Genomic DNA, 22,848 nt, shown 5'->3' on the forward strand with positions numbered 1-22,848 from the left:
TGCTATTTCGTTCCTTAATGCGGCTTTCTGTCTTTGGTCCTGTAACATGTTGCATGCTAGTTCGGTAGCCAGTATGAATTCTTCATTCGGGATTTTATTTGTTGTGATGGCATAGTTTAGTCCCCACTGTCAACTGAAACTGTCAACAAATGAGGTAACATACTAAAAAATACGTGTCTTAAGAAATGAACTTAAAGAATAAGAATACATACAGGACACGTTTTCGATGGAATAAAAATGTGTTCTATTCCATTCTAGCGGGTTTCATTCATTTGGTTTGATAGCATGCAATATTGTTAGCATATCGCTTATCCTACGTGTATTACGTCACTCTACCAAAACTTCATTAGATATTCTTCACACATATTTACAAGAGAAAAACATACCAACGGACATTGAAAAACTGTAAAAGAGAGAGAGAGTGTGTGTGTGTGTGTGTGTGTGTGTGTGTGTGTGTGTGTGTGTGTGTATAATAATAATAATAATAATAATAATAATAATAATATTGGCTGGCTTTTTTTCATGGTATACCAGATATATTCCATTCAGCTATCATGTTAGCTGAATCGAATATATCTGATATACCACAAAAACAAGCCATGCCAATATTTAAATGTTCGCTGAGGCAAGCTTAATGTGAAGCGTGACGAGTTATTGGTTAAAAATGTACTGAAGATCTAACAAAAAAGAAATGAGTGAGAAACACTAAAAGCTATTTATTGATTCACGTTTTGTTATCCAGCTGGCACTCTGAGGTCAGACTCGACTCGTGTTTGATGTGAAAAAGCTCAATCTGGCATTGGCTTCTCTGATTCGCCTCTTTCAACCCTGAAGCATTTTACATTGTGCGAAGGCTAAAGCCAAAGGTTAGCGAAGGCTAGTCATGGACTCCCCAGCCCACGCAGCGCTTAACCGCCTGTTCCAAACTGATATGAATTTATTACATCAACGTGCAAGTGGAGCAGTCTTTCATTCTTGTTCTTTCTGTCTCTCTTGCTTTCCTGTCCATCCCAGCAATCTTCAGCACATCTCCCCCCTCTTCCATGGTCCTGTGCAATTTTGAGCAAGGTTTGTGTGGATGGACTCATGACCCCAACTCCGACCTCATCTGGGCTTTGCACACATCCAGCAGAATCACTGCCCAAGGCCAAAGTCAAGACCTCTCTTTAGGCTCGAACAGTGAGTCTCTCTCGCTTTCTCTCTCACAAACAAACTCTATAATCAACCACCCACAAATGAGCACACACTCCCACCTACACTAGCTTGTAAATTAGCATGCCTGTGGGATCACATTAACATGCTTCTACACACATGGGCTTAATACCTCATATACAATCACTCAATGAAAAGAAATGAATAGAAAATTTCCTAAGGGTGTTTTTTTTTTTTGCTATGTAAGTCTGGTATGGTGGTACAGTGCATAGTGTCACTGACTCACAACTCCAGGGTTTCCCCTGGGTTCTCTAGTTTCCTCAGACAAACATGCTGGTAGGTGGATTGGATACTACATCGCGTAGTATGTGAATGGAGGTGGTGGTTGTTGTTGTTGTTGTTGTATGATTTAGGGTGAGTCCAAAGGGAACTCTAATTTATGGATACAAAAGCAATGAAAGGCACTGGAGTAAAGAACTTGAATGAGTAGGTCGTAATAGAGAGAAATGCATTTTTATCAGTATGGTGAGAGCCATCTGATCTTGCACTACATCCAAGAGTTAAACCATGACACTGTAACAATCCTAATGTGCATGGTCCCATCATTACAGCCAGGGTATACTCCTGCTTCGCATCCAGTGTTCCTGGGATATGCTCCGGATCCATCACCACCTTGTCCAGGGGTACAATCAAACTCTTGGCAAGTCTTAGACTTTGCTTGCCCCATATGGAATGTGTATGAGTAATGATGCAGTGATGGATGCTCAGCATGCTTCTGGGTGTCTCCTTCGGACATTATCTGTTCATTTGCTTCCAAAAATGTGGCAAGACACAAAGCAGAAGCAGCTATCAAGCAAGGATTCTCTTGACAAACACAAGGTTGATGTTTTAGATGTATTTAGATGAATATGATCAAACCCTTTCATACTATATATTTTTTTTAGATTTTGTATAAAGAAATAGACTCCTTTCCTTTCTTACATCGTTCCAGCCTACTGAGCTCCTCCACTGCTTGGATCCATACTTGACTTCAAAGCAACCTACAACCTTGACTTGGAGATCCTTCTGGCCTGTATGTTCATTTTCCTCTTCAACTGTATGCTGAAGTTAAGAAAATTATCTCATCTCATCTCATTATCTCTAGCCGCTTTATCCTGTTCTACAGGGTTGCAGGCAAGCTGGAGCCTATCCCAGCTGACTACGGGCGAAAGGCGGGGTACACCCTGGACAAGTCGCCAGGTCATCACAGGGCTGACACATAGACACAGGCAACCATTCACACTCACATTCACACCTACGGTCAATTTAGAGTCACCAGTTAGCCTAATCTGCATGTCTTTGGACTGTGGGGGAAACCGGAGCACCCGGAGGAAACCCACGCGGACACGGGGAGAACATGCAAACTCCACACAGAAAGGCCCTCGCTGGCCACGGGGCTTGAACCTGGACCTTCTTGCTGTGAGGTGACAGCGCTAACCACTACACCACCGTGCCGCCCTAAGAAAATTATTATCCTAGATATTTTTCATGCAGGGCAGCATGGTGGTGTAGTGGTTAGCACTGTCGCCTCACAGCAAGAAGGTTCTGGGTTTGAGCCCAGCAGCCAACGAGGGCCTTTCTGTATGGAGTTTGCATGCTCTCCCTGTGTCTGCGTGGGTTTCCTCCAGGTGCTCTGGTTTCTCCCACAGTCCAAAGATATGCAGGTTAGGCTAATTAGTGGCTCTAAATTGACCACAGGTGTGAATGTGAATGGTTGTTTGTCTCTATGTGTCAGCCTTGCAATGACCTGGCGACTTGTCCAGGGTGTACCCCGCCTCTTGTCCATAGTCAGCCGAGAGAGGCTCCAGCTTGCCTGAGACCCTGTACAGGATAAGCGGCTACAGATGATGGATGGATGGATTTTTGATGCACTCTCTGACAGCTCGAGGTGTTAGAGATGACCTTTGGCATCTGATCCTGAATCTTCATCCTATCCCACAGAATCAGCTCATTTTCCCCACCAAACGGTGAAGGGAAAACCATGTATGAATATAAGGACAGGTGAAGGAATGCACATCTGTCTCTATATTTTTTGGGGGTACTGTTGGGGATCTTATTCACAAATGTTGGAAAAAAAAGAGCACCAGCTTGACAAACAGTTTACCGCCATTCAGCATTGCTGTACATCTCTGATGGTGAAGCAAGAGACAGTTTACAGACAAAGCTTTTTGTTTCCTGATCAATTGCAATCTCAATCTCCATCCTCAAGGTCATAAGCAATGGGTAGTGACCAAAAGAATAAAGCAATTGGTGGAATTGAGGCTTCTCTATTGGGTTTCTTGGATCACTCTCAGTGACAGGGTGAGGCTCTCACCAATCCAGGAGAGATTTGGAGTAGATCCGCTGCTCCTCCAAAAGATGCCGCAGTTGAGGCTGTTTTGGGTACCTTGCAAGGATACCCCCTGGTTGGGTCATGGGTGTCAGATGTTTCCCATTGGGAGGAGGCGCCAGTGAAGACCCAGCACCTGCAGGACAGCTTCTATCTCACAGTTGGCTTGGGAACATCTGGGAATACAGATGACCCAGAACGAACTGCAAACTGTGGCTGGGGATACAGCTTGTTTTCCAGATGTTCCACAACATTAAATATACCTATAAATGGATAAAATCTACAACGTGCCATTCTTTTAATAAACAGATTATTATTGTCAGGAAACTACTGTGTAAAAAAAACCAAACACTTCAGGACATGCTGACATGCTGTCTCAGGAAAACAGTCAAATTTGTGGTTTCACATCTGGCCACATCACACCATCTTGTTTTGCGATTATTATCCTATAACTGCACTCACTGTTGTGTTTTATTCCTTTCTTAAATTGTGTCTAAATATATTAAACCACAACTAGAAAGCATATGCTGTCCCAGAGAGACTTTCCAGCTCACTAATTCTTAAAATGTTTTGCTCCTCATGCTGGAATTTCCCCCTTGGCAATCCTTTAATATTTCTTAAATCCCTAAAAGACGATGCAGTTGTGTGAAGTTTGCATACACTAGGGACAAACTGCAAAAGAAATTAAATACATCTTTGGTTCTTATTGGTCCCCACCTCACTTTTTCTCCTGAATGAATGAGGCAAACATTTGCAAAAAGTTTGTCCATAATTGTGTCTCTTTAGTGAGATAATATTTATATTGAGGGTTGTTTGCATGGCTTCAGTCTCATGGTTACCATCGAGTTGGCGCCTGGTGGAATCATTTGGTTTATATCAGCTGGTGAAGTGGGATTAATGGCAAGTGTTTGATTTGAAATATTACTTGCAAGTGTTTGCCTAAACTGACATTGTAGATGGATTTAAAGATGTGTGTTTACATTCTCAGCTTCTGTTTCGTGTACACTGTCATTGACTTGCGGCTGTTATGTCCGCACAGGTCTGGGAAACTACCTATATGTCGAAGCTAGTCCCAAGACACAGGGAAAAAAAGCCAGGCTCTTCAGCCCAGAGGTGGGTCCCGAAACAGGGCCTCTGTGCTTGAAGTTCTCCTATCAGCTAGAGAGTGACGGAACCTTGCGGGTGCTACTGCGCAACCGACTTCAAGAGGAAACCCTTCTCTGGGCTCTCCATGGCAGCCAGGGTTCCGTGTGGAAGGAAGGACGCACCATTGTACCTCGATCACCGAAGGAGTTCCAGGTAAACTGCAGTGTTGTATCCAAAGTTGGATAAGAAGAGTCCTATTTAATGACAGCAACTCCCATAGTGCTTGATGATAAATTTGAGTGATAAATATAGGCATATTCAGGAATGATTATACTCATTTGAGCTTTTGGTTTCATTTTCTGGAAGGTGGTCATCGAAGGCATCTTTGAAAAGGCAACCACAGGACACATCTGGATTGATAATATCCATATGAGCTCCAGCACACCACTGGAGGAATGTACACGTAAGAGCTGGTGTTTTACAGATCATTTCCCTTCTACATACAGTGGTGCTTGAAAGTTTGTGAACCCTTTAGAATTTTCTATATTTCTGCATAAATATGACCTAAAACATCATCAGATTTTCACACAAGTCCTAAAAGTAGATGAAGAGAACCCAGTTAAACAAATGAGACAAAAAATATTATACTAGGTCATTTATTTATTGAAGAAAATGATCCAATATTACATATCTGTGAGTGGCAAAAGTATGTGAACCTTTGCTTTCAGTATCTGGTGTGACCCCCTTGTGCAGCAATAACTGCAACTAAACGTTTGCGGTAACTGTTGATCAGTCCTGCACACCGGCTTGGAGGAATTTTAGCCCGTTCCTCCGTACAGAACAGCTTCAACTCTGGGATGTTGGTGGGTTTCCTCACATGAACTGCTCGCTTCAGGTCCTTCCACAACATTTCCATTGGATTAAGGTCAGGACTTTGACTTGGCCATTCCAAAACATTAACTTTATTCTTCTTTAACCATTCTTTGGTAGAACGACTTGTGTGCTTAGGGTCGTTGTCTTGCTGCATGACCCACCTTCTCTTGAGATTCAGTTCATGGACAGATGTCTTGACATTTTCCTTTAGAATTCGCTGGTATAATTCAGAATTCATTGTTCCATCAATGATGGCAAGCCGTCCTGGCCCAGATGAATCTCCTTTGTTTGTGCCATGATACACTTCCACAAACGTGTGTTGTGAAGATCAGACTTTGATAGATCCCTGTTCTTTAAATAAAACAGGGTGCCCACTCACACCTGATTGTCATCCCATTGATTGAAAACACCTGACTCTAATTTCACCTTCAAATTAACTGCTAATCCTAGAGGTTCACATACTTTTGCCACTCACAGATATGTAATATTGGATCATCTCATCTCATTATCTCTAGCCGCTTTATCCTGTTCTACAGGGTCGCAGGCAAGCTGGAGCCTATCCCAGCTGACTATGGGCGAAAGGCGGGGTACACCCTGGACGAGTCGCCAGGTCATCACAGGGCTGACACATAGACACAGACAACCATTCACACTCACATTCACACCTACGCTCAATTTAGAGTCACCAGTTAACCTAACCTGCATGTCTTTGGACAGTGGGGGAGCACCCGGAGGAATGGCCCAATATTGGATCATTTTCCTCAATAAATAAATGAGCAAGTATAATATTTTTGTCTCATTTGTTTAACTGGGTTCTCTTTATCTACTTTTAGAACTTGTGTGAAAATCTGATGATGTTTTAGGTCATATTCATGTAGAAATATAGAAAATTCTAAAGGGTTCACAAACTTTCAAGCACCACTGTACTTACATTCACCTACATTAGGATTCTCAGATTCAGGTTTTTTTTTTTAATTTTAGAACATATAATTTACTTTATAATCCTTACCATGTATTGCAAATAAAAACTATGGATGTGCGCTCAAGAAGACAGCCAAGTGTCACAGCAACAACCGTAGCACTGCTTCTCAAAATAAATCTGTGACATGAAAGCGGAAGAAGGGGTAGGGGTGGGGGGAACATGACTGACGTTACTTGCCATCAAACCCAAAAGAAGAATCCAAACTAGGCCGCAAAGTCTCACGGGCCTCCATGCTAATCTATATTTCATTATTTTCACCTCATTTCTCAGTATTTGTAAACAGTATTCTCTGAAACCAGGCTTACTCAACATCTAAAGTGATCTTCTCACGTCCAGGGATTAGCTCTGGATTCCAGTTGATCTAAATTATGAAACCCAGATTTTATTTTGGTAATATGTGACCAAATGTGTTTCATGTACATTACCAGTCAAAAATTTGCACACCCCTACTCATTCAATTCATATATTTTTCTTTATTTTGAGTATTTTCTACATTATAGAACAATACTGGAGCCATCAAAACTATGAAATAACATATGGAACATACACTGATCAGCCATAACATTAAACCCACTGACAGGTGAAGTGAATAACATTGATTATCTCATTACAGTGGCACCTGTCGAAGGGTGGGTATATGAGGCAGCAAGAGAACAGTCAGTTCTTGAATTTGATGTGTTGGAATCAGGAAAAATGGGCAAACGTAAGGCTCTGAGTGACTTTGACAAGGGCCAAACTGTAATGGCTAGATGATTGGGTCTGAACATCTCCAAAATAGTACATCCCATGGGGTGTTCCCGGTATGCAGTGGTTAGTACCTACCAAAAGTGGTCCAAGGAAGGACAACCGGTGAACCAGCGACAGGGCCATGGGTGTCGAAGGCTTACTGATTTGCATGGGACACGAAGGCGAGTCCATATGGTCCAATCCCACAGAAGAGCTACTGTAGCACAAACTGCTGAAAAAAGTAATGCTGACATCTTTCTGTTTCAGCCAGCATTAACTTTTTCAAAAAAACAACAACAATAAAAAAGTTTCATATCAGGGCTCTCAAGTTTTGAAGTTTGCTCGGAGTGAGATTTTTTTGTTTGTTTGTTTGTTTGTTTGTTTGTTTGTTTTTTGGTGGGGTGGGGGGTCCCTCCTAGTGTCCCATCGACCCAGCTACTTAAAAAAAGAACAAATTCGATTAGATCAATTACACTGTTTGTTTATTCTATAACAAATAATAATACAGTAAAATATGTTTTGTTCTTTATTGTGCATAAAAATCTCATCTCATTATCTGTAGCCGCTTTATCCTGTTCTACAGGGTCGCAGGCGAGCTGGAGCCTATCCCAGCTGACTACGGGCGAAAGGCGGGGTACACCCTGGACAAGTCGCCAGGTCATCACAGGGCTGACACATAGACACAGACAACCATTCACACTCACATTCACACCTACGGTCAATTTAGAGTCACCAGTTAACCTAACCTGCATGTCTTTGGACTGTGGAGGAAACCGGAGCACCCGGAGGAAACCCACGTGGACACGGGGAGAACATGCAAACTCCACACAGAAAGGTCCTCGCTGGCCACGGGGCTCGAACCCGGACCTTCTTGCTATGAGGTGACAACACTAGTGCATAAACATTTGCATTTCAAATTAAATAAAGGCAAAAAACACAAATATAGCCCCAAAGGGCCCCACTGAACAATGGTGGATATTGTGTGTGTGTGTGTGTGTGTGTGTTTATGAGTGATGCTGTGTGTTGTAAGTGTTTGTGGCAGATTTAGATGCCTTAATTACTGACACTGGGGGCTCCCATTTAAAGCAATGAGGCTCAATGCCAGCCATTTTCACTGTCATGATTGCTGAGAGGGTTCCGTCCAGGGCCAAGGCATTTCTTGTTTTGGTCTTGTTCAAGCCCATCATGGAAAAAACCCTCTCAGCATCTGCATTGGAGTGGGGGAGAATTAAAACTAATTTGGCAATTGCAGACAGCCTGGGAAATCTGCTCATTCCAGTCACCTTTGGGGGAAAAAAAACAAGGAAGCCTAATTACACCCCTACATATTTTACACTTATTAAATTGCTCATGTCAATGTGTGTGCGCTGGATATTTATTACCCTATTCTTAAGTGAACTCATGCCTTCTCAGAAAGCCTCAATGTCAAATTCCGTTTGGTGTTCGGGCATTGGGACCTCCATTAACTGGTAGTCCTGAAACTCCTCTGCAAGTTGGTCTTGGTCTTGGGGTTCATGATATGGACGCAGTTTGGTGAACCTAAAGAATACAATGTGTACCTAACCAGGAGAAACAAAGGGCTAGTTTTTCAGCAAATGTAAACAAACTTTGCAATAGATTTGAAATGTTAAACCCTTACCGATCCACAAAGTATGCAGCATCATTGACTTCACAGTCTGCCCTCTGCTGCACATCCACAAACCTGGCGTGTTTCAGGAGACTCTCTTTAAGGGGCAGTTTTGCCATGGCATATTCAACTGCCCCTGTCAAAAATGCCAAGACAGCCTGCTGGAATCTCTCCACCTGCTGTGGAGTGACATCTCCAGCCTCTAGGAGCCGGTTGAGGGTTGCCCTGGTTGTAAAACCCACATTCAGCTTTTGTTCTATTAGAGTTATGAATAGGGTAGAATAGAATACAACCCCGATTCCAAAAAAGTTGGGACAAAGTACAAATTGTAAATAAAAACGGAATGCAATAATTTACAAATCTCAAAAACTGATATTGTATTCACAATAGAACATAGACAACATATCAAATGTCAAAAGTGAGACATTTTGAAATTTCATGCCAAATATTGGCTCATTTGAAATTTCATGACAGCAACACATCTCAAAAAAGTTGGGACAGGGGCAATAAGAGGCTGGAAAAATTAAAGGTACAAAAAAGGAACAGCTGGAGGACCAAATTGCAACTCATTAGGTCAATTGGCAATAGGTCATTAACATGACTGGGTATAAAAAGAGCATCTTGGAGTGGCAGCGGCTCTCAGAAGTAAAGATGGGAAGAGGATCACCAATCCCCCTAATTCTGCGCCGACAAATAGTGGAGCAATATCAGAAAGGAGTTCGACAGTGTAAAATTGCAAAGAGTTTGAACATATCATCATCTACAGTGCATAATATCAAAAGATTCAGAGAATCTGGAAGAATCTCTGTGCGTAAGGGTCAAGGCCGGAAAACCATACTGGGTGCCCGTGATCTTCGGGCCCTTAGACGGCATTGCATCGCATACAAGCATGCTTCTGTATTGGAAATCACAAAATGGGCTCAGGAATATTTCCAGAGAACATTATCTGTGAACACAATTCACCGTGCCATCCGCTGTTGCCAGCTAAAACTCTATAGTTCAAAGAAGAAGCCGTATCTAAACATGATCCAGAAGCGCAGACGTCTTCTCTGGACCAAGGCTCATTTAAAATGGACTGTGGCAAAGTGGAAAAATGTTCTGTGGTCAGACGAATCAAAATTTGAAGTTCTTTATGGAAATCAGGGACGCCGTGTCATTCGGACTAAAGAGGAGAAGGACGATCCAAGTTTTTATCAGCGCTCAGTTCAGAAGCCTGCATCTCTGATGGTATGGGGTTGCATTAGTGTGTGTGGCATGGGCAGCTTACACATCTGGAAAGACACCATCAATGCTGAAAGGTATATCCAGGTTCTAGAGCAACATATGCTCCCATCCAGACGACGTCTCTTTCTGGGAAGACCTTGCATTTTCCAACATGACAATGCCAAACCACATACTGCATCAATTACAGCATCATGGCTGCGTAGAAGAAGGGTCCGGGTACTGAACTGGCCAGCCTGCAGTCCAGATCTTTCACCCATAGAAAACATTTGGCGCATCATAAAACGGAAGATACGACAAAAAAAGACCTAAGACAGTTGAGCAACTAGAATCCTACATTAGACAAGAATGGGTTAACATTCCTATCCCTAAACTTGAGCAACTTGTCTCCTCAGTCCCCAGACGTTTACAGACTGTTGTAAAGAGAAAAGGGGATGTCTCACAGTGGTAAACATGGCCTTGTCCCAACTTTTTTGAGATGTGTTGTTGTCATGAAATTTAAAATCACCTAATTTTTCTCTTTAAATGATACATTTTCTCAGTTTAAACATTTGATATGTCATCTATGTTCTATTCTGAATAGAATATGGAATTTTGAAACTTCCACATCATTGCATTCCGTTTTTATTTACAATTTGTACTTTGTCCCAACTTTTTTGGAATCGGGTTGTAGAATAGAAAGCCTTTATTGACATTATACAGAGTATAAAAACATTTAAAGCTGCTCCATAAAGTGCACACATAAATATACTGTTCAATAAAACTACTAACTACTGTACATAGACTGCAAACATACAGTAAACATCAGACACTTAAACCACAAAGGCAAACACCTCCCACAGTTTTAACAGAATCTTCACAGACAAAGTATCATAAAGTATCTCTGCTTTCACATTGGTGACATCCTCACTGTCAAAACTGAATAAGTCATTTGTGGTCAGTAAACAGAGAGAGTTTATGTATTTGCATATAGGGAGAAACTTGGGGAGCATTACCAGACAGCTGGTTGGATGGATCTGTGTAATTGATGTCCTCCACCGCTCTGCTCTGCAGTGCCTGAACTTGCAGGAATCTTCCGCACAACTTGCGAATGAACTTGGTCATCTACAAAGTTGCAATCCATTACATTACATTGAAGAGACGGTTTTATCCCAAGCGAGTACACAAGCGTAACAAGGCTAGTGAAGATGAGTAGGGTTAGTAGTTATGAAGGAAAAATTCACTGAAGATGTTAGTGACAGCAGATGAAAAACCAATGGCATAAACAGAGCTGAACCCTCATATATTTTACCTCTTCATAGAGAAGGAAGACAGATGATTTCTCTCTCTGAAGGAGGAGATTAAGGGAGGAGAAGGCTGGCAACGTTGCCTGATAGAAAAGCAGGTAGACTTCTGTTATTGGGTTGGAGAATGCATGCGCAAGCCGTGTGAAGCGTGGTTGTTTCTCATCTGAAAAGGAAAGAAAACATAGTATTCATTCACATGGCAATCTCTTAAAGAACCTCAAATTCATGTTAGTAAAATATGCAACTTACTTGCTGACTTGAAATAGCTGGAGAGTGGCTTGTATTGCTGCAGAATCCGATTCAAGCAGCGTTCCAGGCTCAGCCAACGGATGGAGATATGTGAAAGTATCTCCATATACTCCGACTCGTGCAAGTCACAGAATTCTGCAATGTGAAGATTACATTTCAGTGTCATGAAAGTTTTTGCATTGCATTCACACACTATAGTACTGCTGAAAATCACAAACCTGTTAGGTAACCTTTACGGTTCATACTGCCTCTGAACCAGTGCCCAACATCTACTGCCAGATCTTCAGGGTCAAATCCAGTCACCTACAAATTAGATTATGTTACAATTTGGTCACAAATTCATTACACCACAGCACAACAAGCTATCTAAAGGTTACTGAAAGAATACAAACTTACTTCCAAAAAACCCTGCCCAGCATGTTTTGCTGTGTTATGCAGAATATGGCATGGGCACCCATGGATGTACACGCTGGGATTCTCTGCCAATATCCTAGAGGCAATCGAGTTTCTTGCCCCCGTATTGACTGGGGAATTGTCAATAGGCAAAGCAACACAGTTACTCCAAGGTATGTTGTGTTTTTCGAGGACATCATTGATCTTCTGGAAAATGGCTTCGGCAGTGCCACAGCGTTGCCCGCTTGTTGTGCACATGTCCAGAAATCAGTGAACAACCTTGCCGTCAAACACCCTGACAGTGAGGGGGTTCATTTTCTCACGTCCTGCAAGGTAAAGGTTTAAGCATCACATTAGAAACATTACACACACAGCCTAAACCAGTGGTTTTCAAAGTGGGGGCCGCCAGGGGGCGCTAGGGGGGCCTCAGAAAGTTGGAGGGACGATAACAAAAAAATTGCGGAAAAAAATATCTCTCTCATCTCATTATCTCTAGCCGCTTTATCCTTCTACAGGGTCGCAGGCAAGCTGGAGCCTATCCCAGCTGACTACGGGCGAAAGGCGGGGTACACCCTGGACAAGTCGCCAGGTCATCACAGGGCTGCACATACAGACAGACAACCATTCACACTCACATTCACACCTATGGTCAATTTAGAGTCACCAGTTAACCTAACCTGCATGTCTTTGGACTGTGGGGGAAACCGGAGCACCCGGAGGAAACCCACGCGGACACGGGGAGAACATGCAAACTCCACACAGAAAGGCCCTCGCCGGCCCCGGGGCTCGAACCCAGGACCTTCTTGCTGTGAGGTGACAGCGCTAACCACTACACCACCGTGCCGCCCACGGAAAAAAATATACTTTTTTAAAATAATTATTATTAAATATATTGTAATTATTTTTTAATCATTATTATAAAATATAATTATTAACTAGAGACAACAATTCCCCTGTGGGAAATTGTGAGAGTGATGCAGTGCACGTAGCAGTCGCTATTGCAGGAGCTGCACTGAACTGTGTGAATGTGTGACTTGCCATGAGGCTACAAGCATGTGTGTCTCTGAGAGGGAGCAGCCCCTCCCTCCTGTGTGTGTGTGTGTGTGTGTGTGTGAGAGCGAGCAGCCCCTCCCCTCTCTGCTCCCTGAGTGGAGCTCGTCGCCTTGGTAACGGTGCACAGGTGCAGGGCAGTGACACAATATGACTACGTTCAGACTGCACCCTGAAACGACCCATATCCGATTTTTTTGCCCATATGCGACCTGTATCTGATTTGTTATTGACAATCTGAACGACACAGATCCGATTTTTTCACATGCGACCCAGGCCGCTTGGATATGTGGTCCTAATTCCGATGCGTATCCGTTATTTTCACATGCGACTGCAGTCTGACCGGACAGGTCGCATTCATGCGACCTACACGTCATCAACAAGAGACAAACGTCACTATTCTGCGTTGGCTAATCCCGCCTCTTTGGTGGAAAACAACAACATTTGTACAGTTTTCAGAATTTAAATAGACTTTTATAGAATTGATCAAGCTAATGGTGGATTTGGTAGGGACCTGGATCATCATCATCGTGTTTTCCCGCGTGGCACGTGGTCGGCCTTGGGGGGCAGCTGCTTGGCTGATGGAAAACAAGAGGCCAACAGCTGCGTGAAGGATGTTAAACCATCCTGGATTATAAGATTGTTCTGGAAATTTCCAGTAATTTGACACCTTCGGTCTCATTAGTCTGCTGCCCACATTAATCAGATTATTGTGTGAGTTCCGCCGCCGCCACAAAAACCACATCGCCAGGTCTTGCCTCATCTCCATGCTTTACTTGCAAATTTGAAGAGTGCGCTTTTTTTTTTGTTTACGTATTACGTAGATGTGCTTATTACGTGTCAATTTGCGCATGCGGGACACTTTTGGGTCATTTTCCGTTCATATTGGAGATCGCATACAAGTCTCATATAATTGGTAATGTGAACGGCCTAACAAAAAAATCGGATTTCACAACAAATCGGATATGGGTCGTTTCAGGTTGCAGTCTGAACGTAGTGTAAGACAAGCAAAGAGCGCTTTTTCTCAGAGTTCCCTCTCCTCGAACAACAGTGATTTACATGGAAATGAAAGGAGCTATTCACAAAATTCTTTCACACTGAGCGCTACAAGGCTCTCATGAACACATTGATGTAATTTTTTGTCCCTAGTGTAAAAAAATGTGGACAATAGAGCGAGTTGAAAACAAGTGACATTTCTGATTTTGTAGTAAAAGCGCTGTCAGGATTATAATGGGAGTCAATCAAAACGTTGTTTGCCATGCTCATCTCTCCGATTGCCTGTGATGCTGTGGTTTGTGCCATTTATCAAGCTGCTTTGCTCCTCAAGCTAGCGTATTGCTAGCGCAAAATGAACAGGTTTTTGAAGAAGAGACCGAATGAACAAACCAACAGCCCTGCTGTGGAGGACACTGCTGCGAAAAAAAAAAAAAACATAAGAAGTCCTGGCCAACTAAAATCCGAAAATATGAGGCAGCATACATTAAGTATGGCTTTACAGCCATACAGAAAAATGGCCATGATTGCCCGAAATGCGTCCTCTGTCTGGAGACCCTGTCAAACGAGTGCTTAAAACCTTCAAAACTTCAGCGTCACTTGGTACAAAAACATCCGACAGATGCCGAAAAAACAGTAGATTTCTTCAGATGCAAAGAAGAGCGTTTGGTCAGGCAATCTGCTGCATTCATCCAGCAAGCTACTGTCCCCGAGCGGGCCCTGAAGGCATCATTTTTAGCCTCATACCACATTGCTTGTGCTAAAAAACCTCACTCAATGGGAGAAGATTTGATTTTACCAGCCACCAAAGACATTGTCCAAGAATTGCTTGGTGAGGATGCTGCCAAAAAAATCGATGCTGTCCCACTCTCTGATAACACCGTGAGCCGACGGATTGGTGACATGGCTCAAGACGTATCTGCTCAGCTGTTGGAGCAGGTGAGAGCCAGTGAATACTTCGCACTTCAGCTGGATGAGAGCACAGATTTATCCAATGAGGCCCAACTGCTTGTGTACATCAGATTTATTTCACAGGAAAGATTTGTGGAGGAAATACTATTTTGTAAAGCACTTGAAAGAAGAACTACTGGGAAAGACATTTTTCAAGTTTTGGACGATTACATCGAGTCTAACGGATTGGACTGGACCCATTGTGTGGGGGTGTGTTCGGACGGAGCCACGGCGATGACCGGGAAGATCAGTGGAGTGACCACTCTCATTAAGCAGAAGGCCCCGCATGTACGGTAGTGGCCACACACTGCATGCTCCATCGCGAGGCACTGGTCGCAAAAAGGATGGATAACGAGTTGAATCAGGTACTACAGGAGGTTATACAGTTTATTGTTCAGTGCGAAAATATTTGTGTTGAAAACATGTTAGTTAATAATATTCTTATGCTAAACAAATGTAACAATTATTGACTATTGAATAAAAGTAAGAGAAAACATTCTAAAAGTTGATGTTTCTTTACATATTTTGTAGCATTGTCTGTGGGTTTGCAAAGGGGGTCCCCGGCCAGAAGCTAATGCTGTTTGGGGGGCCTTGGCATGGAAAAGTTTGGGAACCCCTGGCCTAAACCACTGACGTGTAAAAAATTTGTGGAAAATGAGGATGTCTTAATTGGTTGTCAGTACAACACCTGTATCATTTGAGCCGTCTGTTATGAGAGTGAAGGGACTGGTCTTCATTTTGGTGACCAGCTCCTCTCTGAAATGCGGTGCCACAGCTTCATTTATTACGCAAGTTGTTTTTGTGCTGGCACACTTATATTGCTGTGCTGTGGGGGAGTCGCTAAAGCAATTCCTTAACAAAGGACTAAAATGTTCTGCCGTGGCAAATGGCATATTGTGCTGCACCATGGCCACAGCCACTTTCACCTTAGCTCTCCTTGTCTTAAACAGAAAAGAATAATAACCATGTTATCAGCAGAAAGGACATTCAAGACAAATGTATTTGTAGAGGTAATTTATGGTAAACACAGACACAACTCAATCAGCTACCGGGTAATTGTTCATAATTATTTAAAATATATGGTAATATTTTTTTTTATATTCGGAAATGATGAAAAACAAGATTTCATGCAAGAATCTGAGCTTCATGTAGTCCTTTTGACCAGGACAATACCTTGGATTCTTGTGCAGTCATGCCACCAACAGTCACTGGGGGATAAAACTGTCCAATCCTACTTGTGGACTGAAGTGCCTGCTCTTTAGACTGGTGTGCTTTACTCTTAATGTGTCGCTGCACATCTGCGACACCTTGATGGCCACAGGAATTTTCCTGCCTACATACTGAGCACCAGTAGTAGGAGTTGGTGGTGCCTACAGTTATAAATGGCCATTTTGCAGTCCATTCACTTTTGAATGTGGATCGGCAGGTGGCAGCTCCAGTTAAGGCCTTTTTTTCACCACTACCCTGACCTCTGCACTGTCTTCCTCGGTCACCCTGCCTTCTTCCGTCACCCTGTCCTCTTCTGGCACTCCACCTTCTGCATTCACCTCCATTCTTTCTTCGTCTTCCACTGTCTCTTTGTCCACCTCCCCTGTCTCCTCTTCTGTCACTTCCTGCACATTCACTATCTCACCTGATGTCACAGTCTCCCTCTCAGTCTCTGGCACATCAACTGACCTCCCTGCCTTTGTTTTCTGAGCCTTGGCTTCCCAGAAGGAAAGGAGGCTCTTCTGTTTCTTCGCTGACATGCTAAAATAAATGACACAAACGATTAAAAAAATGAAAAACACCTCTCTGTTCATGACAGCTCCTAGGCGACTTAACCAAAGTTATTCATTCTATAATCCCCAGAAAAACAGTCTTTGACTAAACGAACATTTAAATCGTCGTCAGCACAGTATGCTATTTTAGCTGGTTTACATCTAGCTTGCTAGTTAGACAGTTATCTACGATAGCTTGAAATGGACAGGTTTTCGATACTGAACAAGGTGTAGACCAGAAATATTGGTCTATAGAGTAAAACTACAAAGTAACTAAGTAAATATTGATATAAATTAAGTTATTACCTGATGGTCCTGAGTCCTGACAGTTCTCCAGTTCTTTCAATTCTCTCGTTCGCTCCAGGTCGTTCTCTAGTTCACTCACAATTTTGCAGGTGCAGCGCGCGCTTGTAGCTGAAACTCACGGCTCCCCGACAACAGAACAATCTATTTTCTGATTGGCTGATGCTGCTCCGAGCACAGGGGCGAGTTCAAGACACATGAAACGTTTCAACACAGTTGCAGAACGGTGCACGTTTCGACCAATCAATAAGGAACAATTACACTACGTTCAGACTGCAACCTGAAACGACCCATATCCGATTTGTTGTGAAATCCGATTTTTTTGTTAGGCCGTTCACATTACCAATTATATGAGACTTGTATGCGATCTCCAATATGAACGGAAAACAACCCAAAAGTGTCCCGCATGCGCAAATTGACACGTAATAAGCACATCTACGTAATACGTAAACAAAAAAAAAAGCGCACTCTTCAAGTTTAATGATTTCTTTTTTGTTTGTTTGTTTGTTTGTTTGTTTGTTTGTTTGTTTGTTTGTTTAATTATCTGGTTAGTGTTAAAGTGTGAGGTCTCGTGTGTGTTTTTGTTTCTGAACTGAAATGAAAACGTGTAGACTGGTAACGAGGGTTGACTCCTAAATGTCTCTCTAATTTCTATATAAGTGCACTACATGTTACTAGGAAGTAATGGATGTTTAAACTCTATATAGTGCACTCGAGCTTCAGTAGGCAGTCATTTGGGATATGGCCGCTGTATTACCAAACTCTTAATTCAGGCTTAATAATTTGCACGTATTTATTTCGTCATATTAATAAACTTTTTCTACATTTTTATAAATATTTATTTAGATTGTTTATAGCCAGCTGAATTCTGCAACTTCTCTCAGCGCTGGCTCAAGGTGCAGAAACACCAGTGCAGTTTGCTATGGAGATGAGGCGAGACCTGGCGATGTGGTTTTTGTGGCGGCGGCGGAACTCACACAATAATCTGATTAATGTGGGCAGCAGACTAATGAGACCGAAGGTGTCAAATTACTGGAAATTTCCAGAACAATCTTATAATCTTGTAATACAGGATGGTTTAAGTTATAAATCAGTTATAGAAACTGTTTTATTTAATCAGGCTAACAGATCAACATCCAGGTCCCTACCAAATCCACCATTAGCTTGATCAATTCTATAAAAGTCTATTTAAATTCTGAAAACTGTACAAATGTTGTTGTTTTCCACCAAAGAGGCGGGATTAGCCAACGCAGAATAGTGACGTTTGTCTCTTGTTGATGACGTGTAGGTCACATGAATGCGACCTGTCCGGTCAGACTGCAGTCGCATGTGAAAATAACGGATATGCATCGGAATTAGGACCACATATCCAAGCGGCCTGGGTCGCATGTGAAAAAATCGGATCCGTGTCGTTCAGATTGTCAATAACAAATCGGATACAGGTCGCATATGGGCAAAAAAATCGGATATGGGTCGTTTCAGGGTGCAGTCTGAACGTAGTCTTAGAAAAACGTAGCAAACCGTTGCAGCGGTTGAACTCACCCCAGGAGCGCTGTGACCTGCGGCTGTGGCGTTTGTAGATAGCTTGAAGGAATTTCTGTGCGATTATTGGAGAAGCTCAGAGTGAGAAATGCCATGTGTGGTGTGTGAGCGTGTGAACTCGTTGAAATGCATGTGTCTCACTCTCAATGCGTGAGGCTTGAGAGCCCTGTTCATATTTTAGATTCTTCAAAGTATCCAGTGTACACTATTGGCATTATCTTAACCAGCTTCATGAGGTAGTCGCCAGGAATGTTCTTTAACACGTGTGCCTCATCAAAAGTTAATTAATGGACACGTTTCTTCCCTTCTTAATGCGTTTGTGTCGAGGTAGTGTTGGCATACAGTTGCCTTATTTGGCAACTGTAGTAATCCATGTTATGTTGAGAACCACTCGACTAAGAAAAGAGAAACGACATCGATCATTACTTTAAGACATGAAGATCAGTCAATCTAAAAAACTGCAAGAACTCTGAATAGCCAACAAGTGCTTCAAGACTTGGATAAAGCATTCCAGATGACGATCTCATGAAGCTGGTTGAGAGAATACCAAGAGTGTGCAAAGCTTTCATCACTTTGAAGAATTAAAATATAAAACATTTTTTTTGCTTTGTTTACTTTTTTTTGCATACCACATCATCTCATCTCATCTCATTATCTGTAGCCGCTTTATCCTGTTCTACAGGGTCGCAGGCAAGCTGGAGCCTATCCCAGCTGACTACGGGCGAAAGGCGGGGTACACCCTGGACAAGTCGCCAGGTCATCACAGGGCTGACACATAGACACAGACAACCATTCACACTCACATTCACACCTACGCTCAATTTAGAGTCACCAGTTAACCTAACCTGCATGTCTTTGGACTGTGGGGGAAACCAGAGCACCCGGAGGAAACCCACGTGGACACGGGGAGAACATGCAAACTCCGCACAGAAAGGCCCTCACCGGCCACGGGGCTCGAACCCAGACCTTCTTGCTGTGAGGCGACAGCGCTAACCACTACACCACCGTGCCGCCCATACCACATCATTCCAAATGTTATTTCATAGTTTTGCTGTCTTTGGCATCATTCTACAATGTAGAAAATAATAAAAATAAAGGAAAAATATAGCTGCAAGTGGCGAAAGGCCTGAGCACCTCCGGTATACCAAATCCGGCATGAATCCAACAAACTGCCTCAGGAGAGAATGTCAAAATGTAATACATGTCAAAACACACAAAACCAAAAATAACTCACTTCCTGTTGAGTATGGATAATACAGTGTACATTACAATTTGGTTCATCTTGGGGTGCCCCATACACCTACCAAATTTGACACAGATAGATGACAATAGCTCCAGCTGCAACGTTTACATTAATGTGCTCCTTCTAATAATTCATTTCTACAGTAACAGTTTTCTCTGAGGTGACGTTCTGGCAGAAAGCTTTGTGGTTTCTTGGTAATAATAAGCTGTGTTCATAACATTAAATGCAATGAAAAAATTATTTTAAAAAATGATGTTATTCTTCAATGAAGAAAAAATTATTAGCATTGACAAAACACTCTGATAGAAGAGGAGTAAACACTGCACAGTCGTTGATTATTTTCCTCTAAAAGCACATCTTGTTATCCCCTGGCATATAATGCGGGGGGATATAGCTATTGCTCTGTCTGTCTGTCTGTCTGTCTGTAAACATTTTAGTTTCCAGAGCATAATTCATAATCTATTAGGATTTTTTTCACGAAACCTGACAGTTATGTTAAGTGACTAGAAGAGTTGTGCCTTTTGGCATTTCTGTGATTTTTTTATTTTTCTGTATTTCTATGGCAACCAATTGAACTTAGGAAAATTTGGAGTGGGGTTTCATGTGGGGGCCGGGGGGAAAGATGTGTCATCTCCTGATGACTCTTGTTAGGTTTTGTTCCTGGTACATTCATGCTACCTGTAAAGTCTTTTTTTTTTGCAAGAGGAAAGAACACCTTTAATAATCTTTAGCTGTAAAAGTGAATGTGTTTCCTTTCTCTCCATCTCTTTTTCAGAACCTTTTGCTGCCTTTCCTCCAGATATGCCTGGTGAGTCATGTCAACAGTAGACCCCTTGCACTGATGGCACATTTACGTTAGCAACCGTCACTACCCTTGTCCTGGGGGACACGCAAACTTCATTTACATACTGTTCATATACTGAAAATGAGTGATATTGAAGATGTTGCTGTTGTCCGAAGAAAACTACAGCTAAAAAAGCTCTACTACTGGATTACTTGGATAATCTTAATCAGAAAGAAGCGAAGGATAGATATACGTGGAAATTAGAGTTTATTAGCGGTTGTGAGCCAAACAAAATTCCTTGAAATGACTGGAGTGATGATCCAGATTTGTGGCCTAGTGTTAGCTACATAGATGTTGGACTATATCTTCTTTTTCCTGAAGAGTCTTGACATGGAAGAACAGTTAAAAAAAAAACATACACTGACAGTCAATGAAAATGTCCAGGTGACATTTATGAAAATAATTTTATTCATAAGCTATGAAATCATGTACTAGAAGCTTACAGATCAATATACTGACATTTAACTCGAGATGAATAAACAAAAAATCACAATTGTTGTGAGCTTTGATAATGTACAGTCCGAACAAAATGGATACCCTGTAATTGGAAAGTTGCAGCTTCAGTACCGAGTATTGTCCCCACCAACAGCAATACAAGCCGTCAGTCTGCGACGCATACTGCGTATCAAACAGCGAATCCTGTCTTGTGGAATGGCCTGCCACTCCTCTTGAAGAGCCTGGATCAGTTGATCTCTGTTCATGGGACGAGGAACACGGTTCTGGATCTGAACACCAAGGTGATCCCATAAATGCTCAATGGGATTGAGATCAGGTGAATACGCAGGCCATGGCAGGGTTTGGACATTCAATCGACGCCCAACTTCTGAAAAACTTAGGCCGGCTTGCACCATGCCGAGGGCCCGCCATCTGTCATCTGGATTTAACCGTGGCATCTTGGACATAAGGAATACAAAAGTCGGCTTTTTCATGGCCTTAATAAAGGCTATCCAACCCATCCTTTCAACCGTGTACAAATTTTTGTTTTTCTCCAAAACAGCACTTTGAGCTGATTCCTAAAGACCACTCCCTGAAGACTATTGAAAAATGTTTGGATTGAGGAGAACTCATTAATGACTTCTGTGCACGCTATTCAATAGAAACATCTCAAAACAAACATTTCCCCAACTCCGTATTGCATAATATGTTGAATTATTGACCTGGACTTTTTCATTGACTGCCAGTGTACAAAAGCAAGAAAACCTTTGTGGAAAGAATTTTCCCAACATCAGCTTTTGGGAACAGAACGTTGCGAAAGCCAAAGCATTTACTCTCAAAAGACTCGTACCTGAACTGTGGGTTAGATGGTATTCCTGCCCCTCCATGTCTCAGCAACCCCATGGACATCTAGTTACACAGCTATTTGCACTCTATCATTTATACAGTGATACTTATTATTGTTAAAACAATATCTGAAGTGTTATTTGTAAAATAAAAAAAAAAATCTTGCTCTTGACTTTCAAAGACTCTTAACTTTTGTTGTTCTTGAAGCACTTGCTTCTTTGTTAACATTTTTCTTGATAGCAGGAAGACAGTAATACTTTTAATCTATTTCTCGATATGAATGATTGGAACAACCAAACCCAGTGCAAAAATGAAGCATATTTAAGACAGATTAAGCCTTGCTTACAGGAAAGACAGTGTTTGTTTGCCCCCCAGGTGAGATTATCACGTGACACGTGACGTCATGTGCAAGGGGTCTATCCGTACAAACTATACACTGCAGATCCAGGATCAGTTTTAGCTCATGTTCCACATTTCAAAATGGCAGTTCAGGTACTCTGCCATGACACGCTGATCCTGGATGTGCTACTGGAAGTAGGACAAACCTTTTTTTTTTCTTTTTTTTTTTTTTAAATAAGAATTGCCTGTTTGGTATTGGATTGGTTCTGGCACCACTAGCGAGCATAAACCAGCATCCCTAACTTTCCCACACTGGTTCGCATGGTTTTGGTAAATACTTGGTTAGCTGGCACATTTCCTAACCACTATCATACAAGCTTTTATTTAAGTTGAAAAGATTACATCATCCCAGACAGATTCATCAGCACTTCCAGCCTTGCACAACTAATTTCCACCGTCTCGTTACAGTTTGTGCAGAGCTCAAGACACCATCTGTTTTAACGAGCAGCATTCTCCGTGACACAATATAGCAATCACAAGCTCGTCTTTTTGTTTAAAAAAAGCATGTTGGAAACAGCA

General features: G+C 42.2%; 1 protein-coding gene across 2 annotated transcripts in view; it reads left to right on the top strand.

Moving 5' to 3' along the window:
* Positions 1–22,848, top strand: part of nrp2a (neuropilin 2a) — a 122,882-nt gene that overhangs the window by 84,054 nt on the left and 15,980 nt on the right. Inside the window, exons 12-15 of one of the 2 annotated variants that reach the window (XM_060898497.1) lie at positions 1,015–1,179; positions 4,560–4,819; positions 4,973–5,069; positions 20,581–20,613. In XM_060898497.1, coding sequence (XP_060754480.1) covers positions 1,015–1,179; positions 4,560–4,819; positions 4,973–5,069; positions 20,581–20,613 — 555 coding nt within the window. The remainder of the gene's footprint in view (positions 1–1,014; positions 1,180–4,559; positions 4,820–4,972; positions 5,070–20,580; positions 20,614–22,848) is intronic. The other variant, XM_060898498.1, reaches the window with a different exon arrangement.

The sequence above is a fragment of the Neoarius graeffei genome, chromosome 18, assembly GCF_027579695.1.
Source record: "Neoarius graeffei isolate fNeoGra1 chromosome 18, fNeoGra1.pri, whole genome shotgun sequence".
Classification (NCBI taxonomy): domain Eukaryota; kingdom Metazoa; phylum Chordata; class Actinopteri; order Siluriformes; family Ariidae; genus Neoarius; species Neoarius graeffei.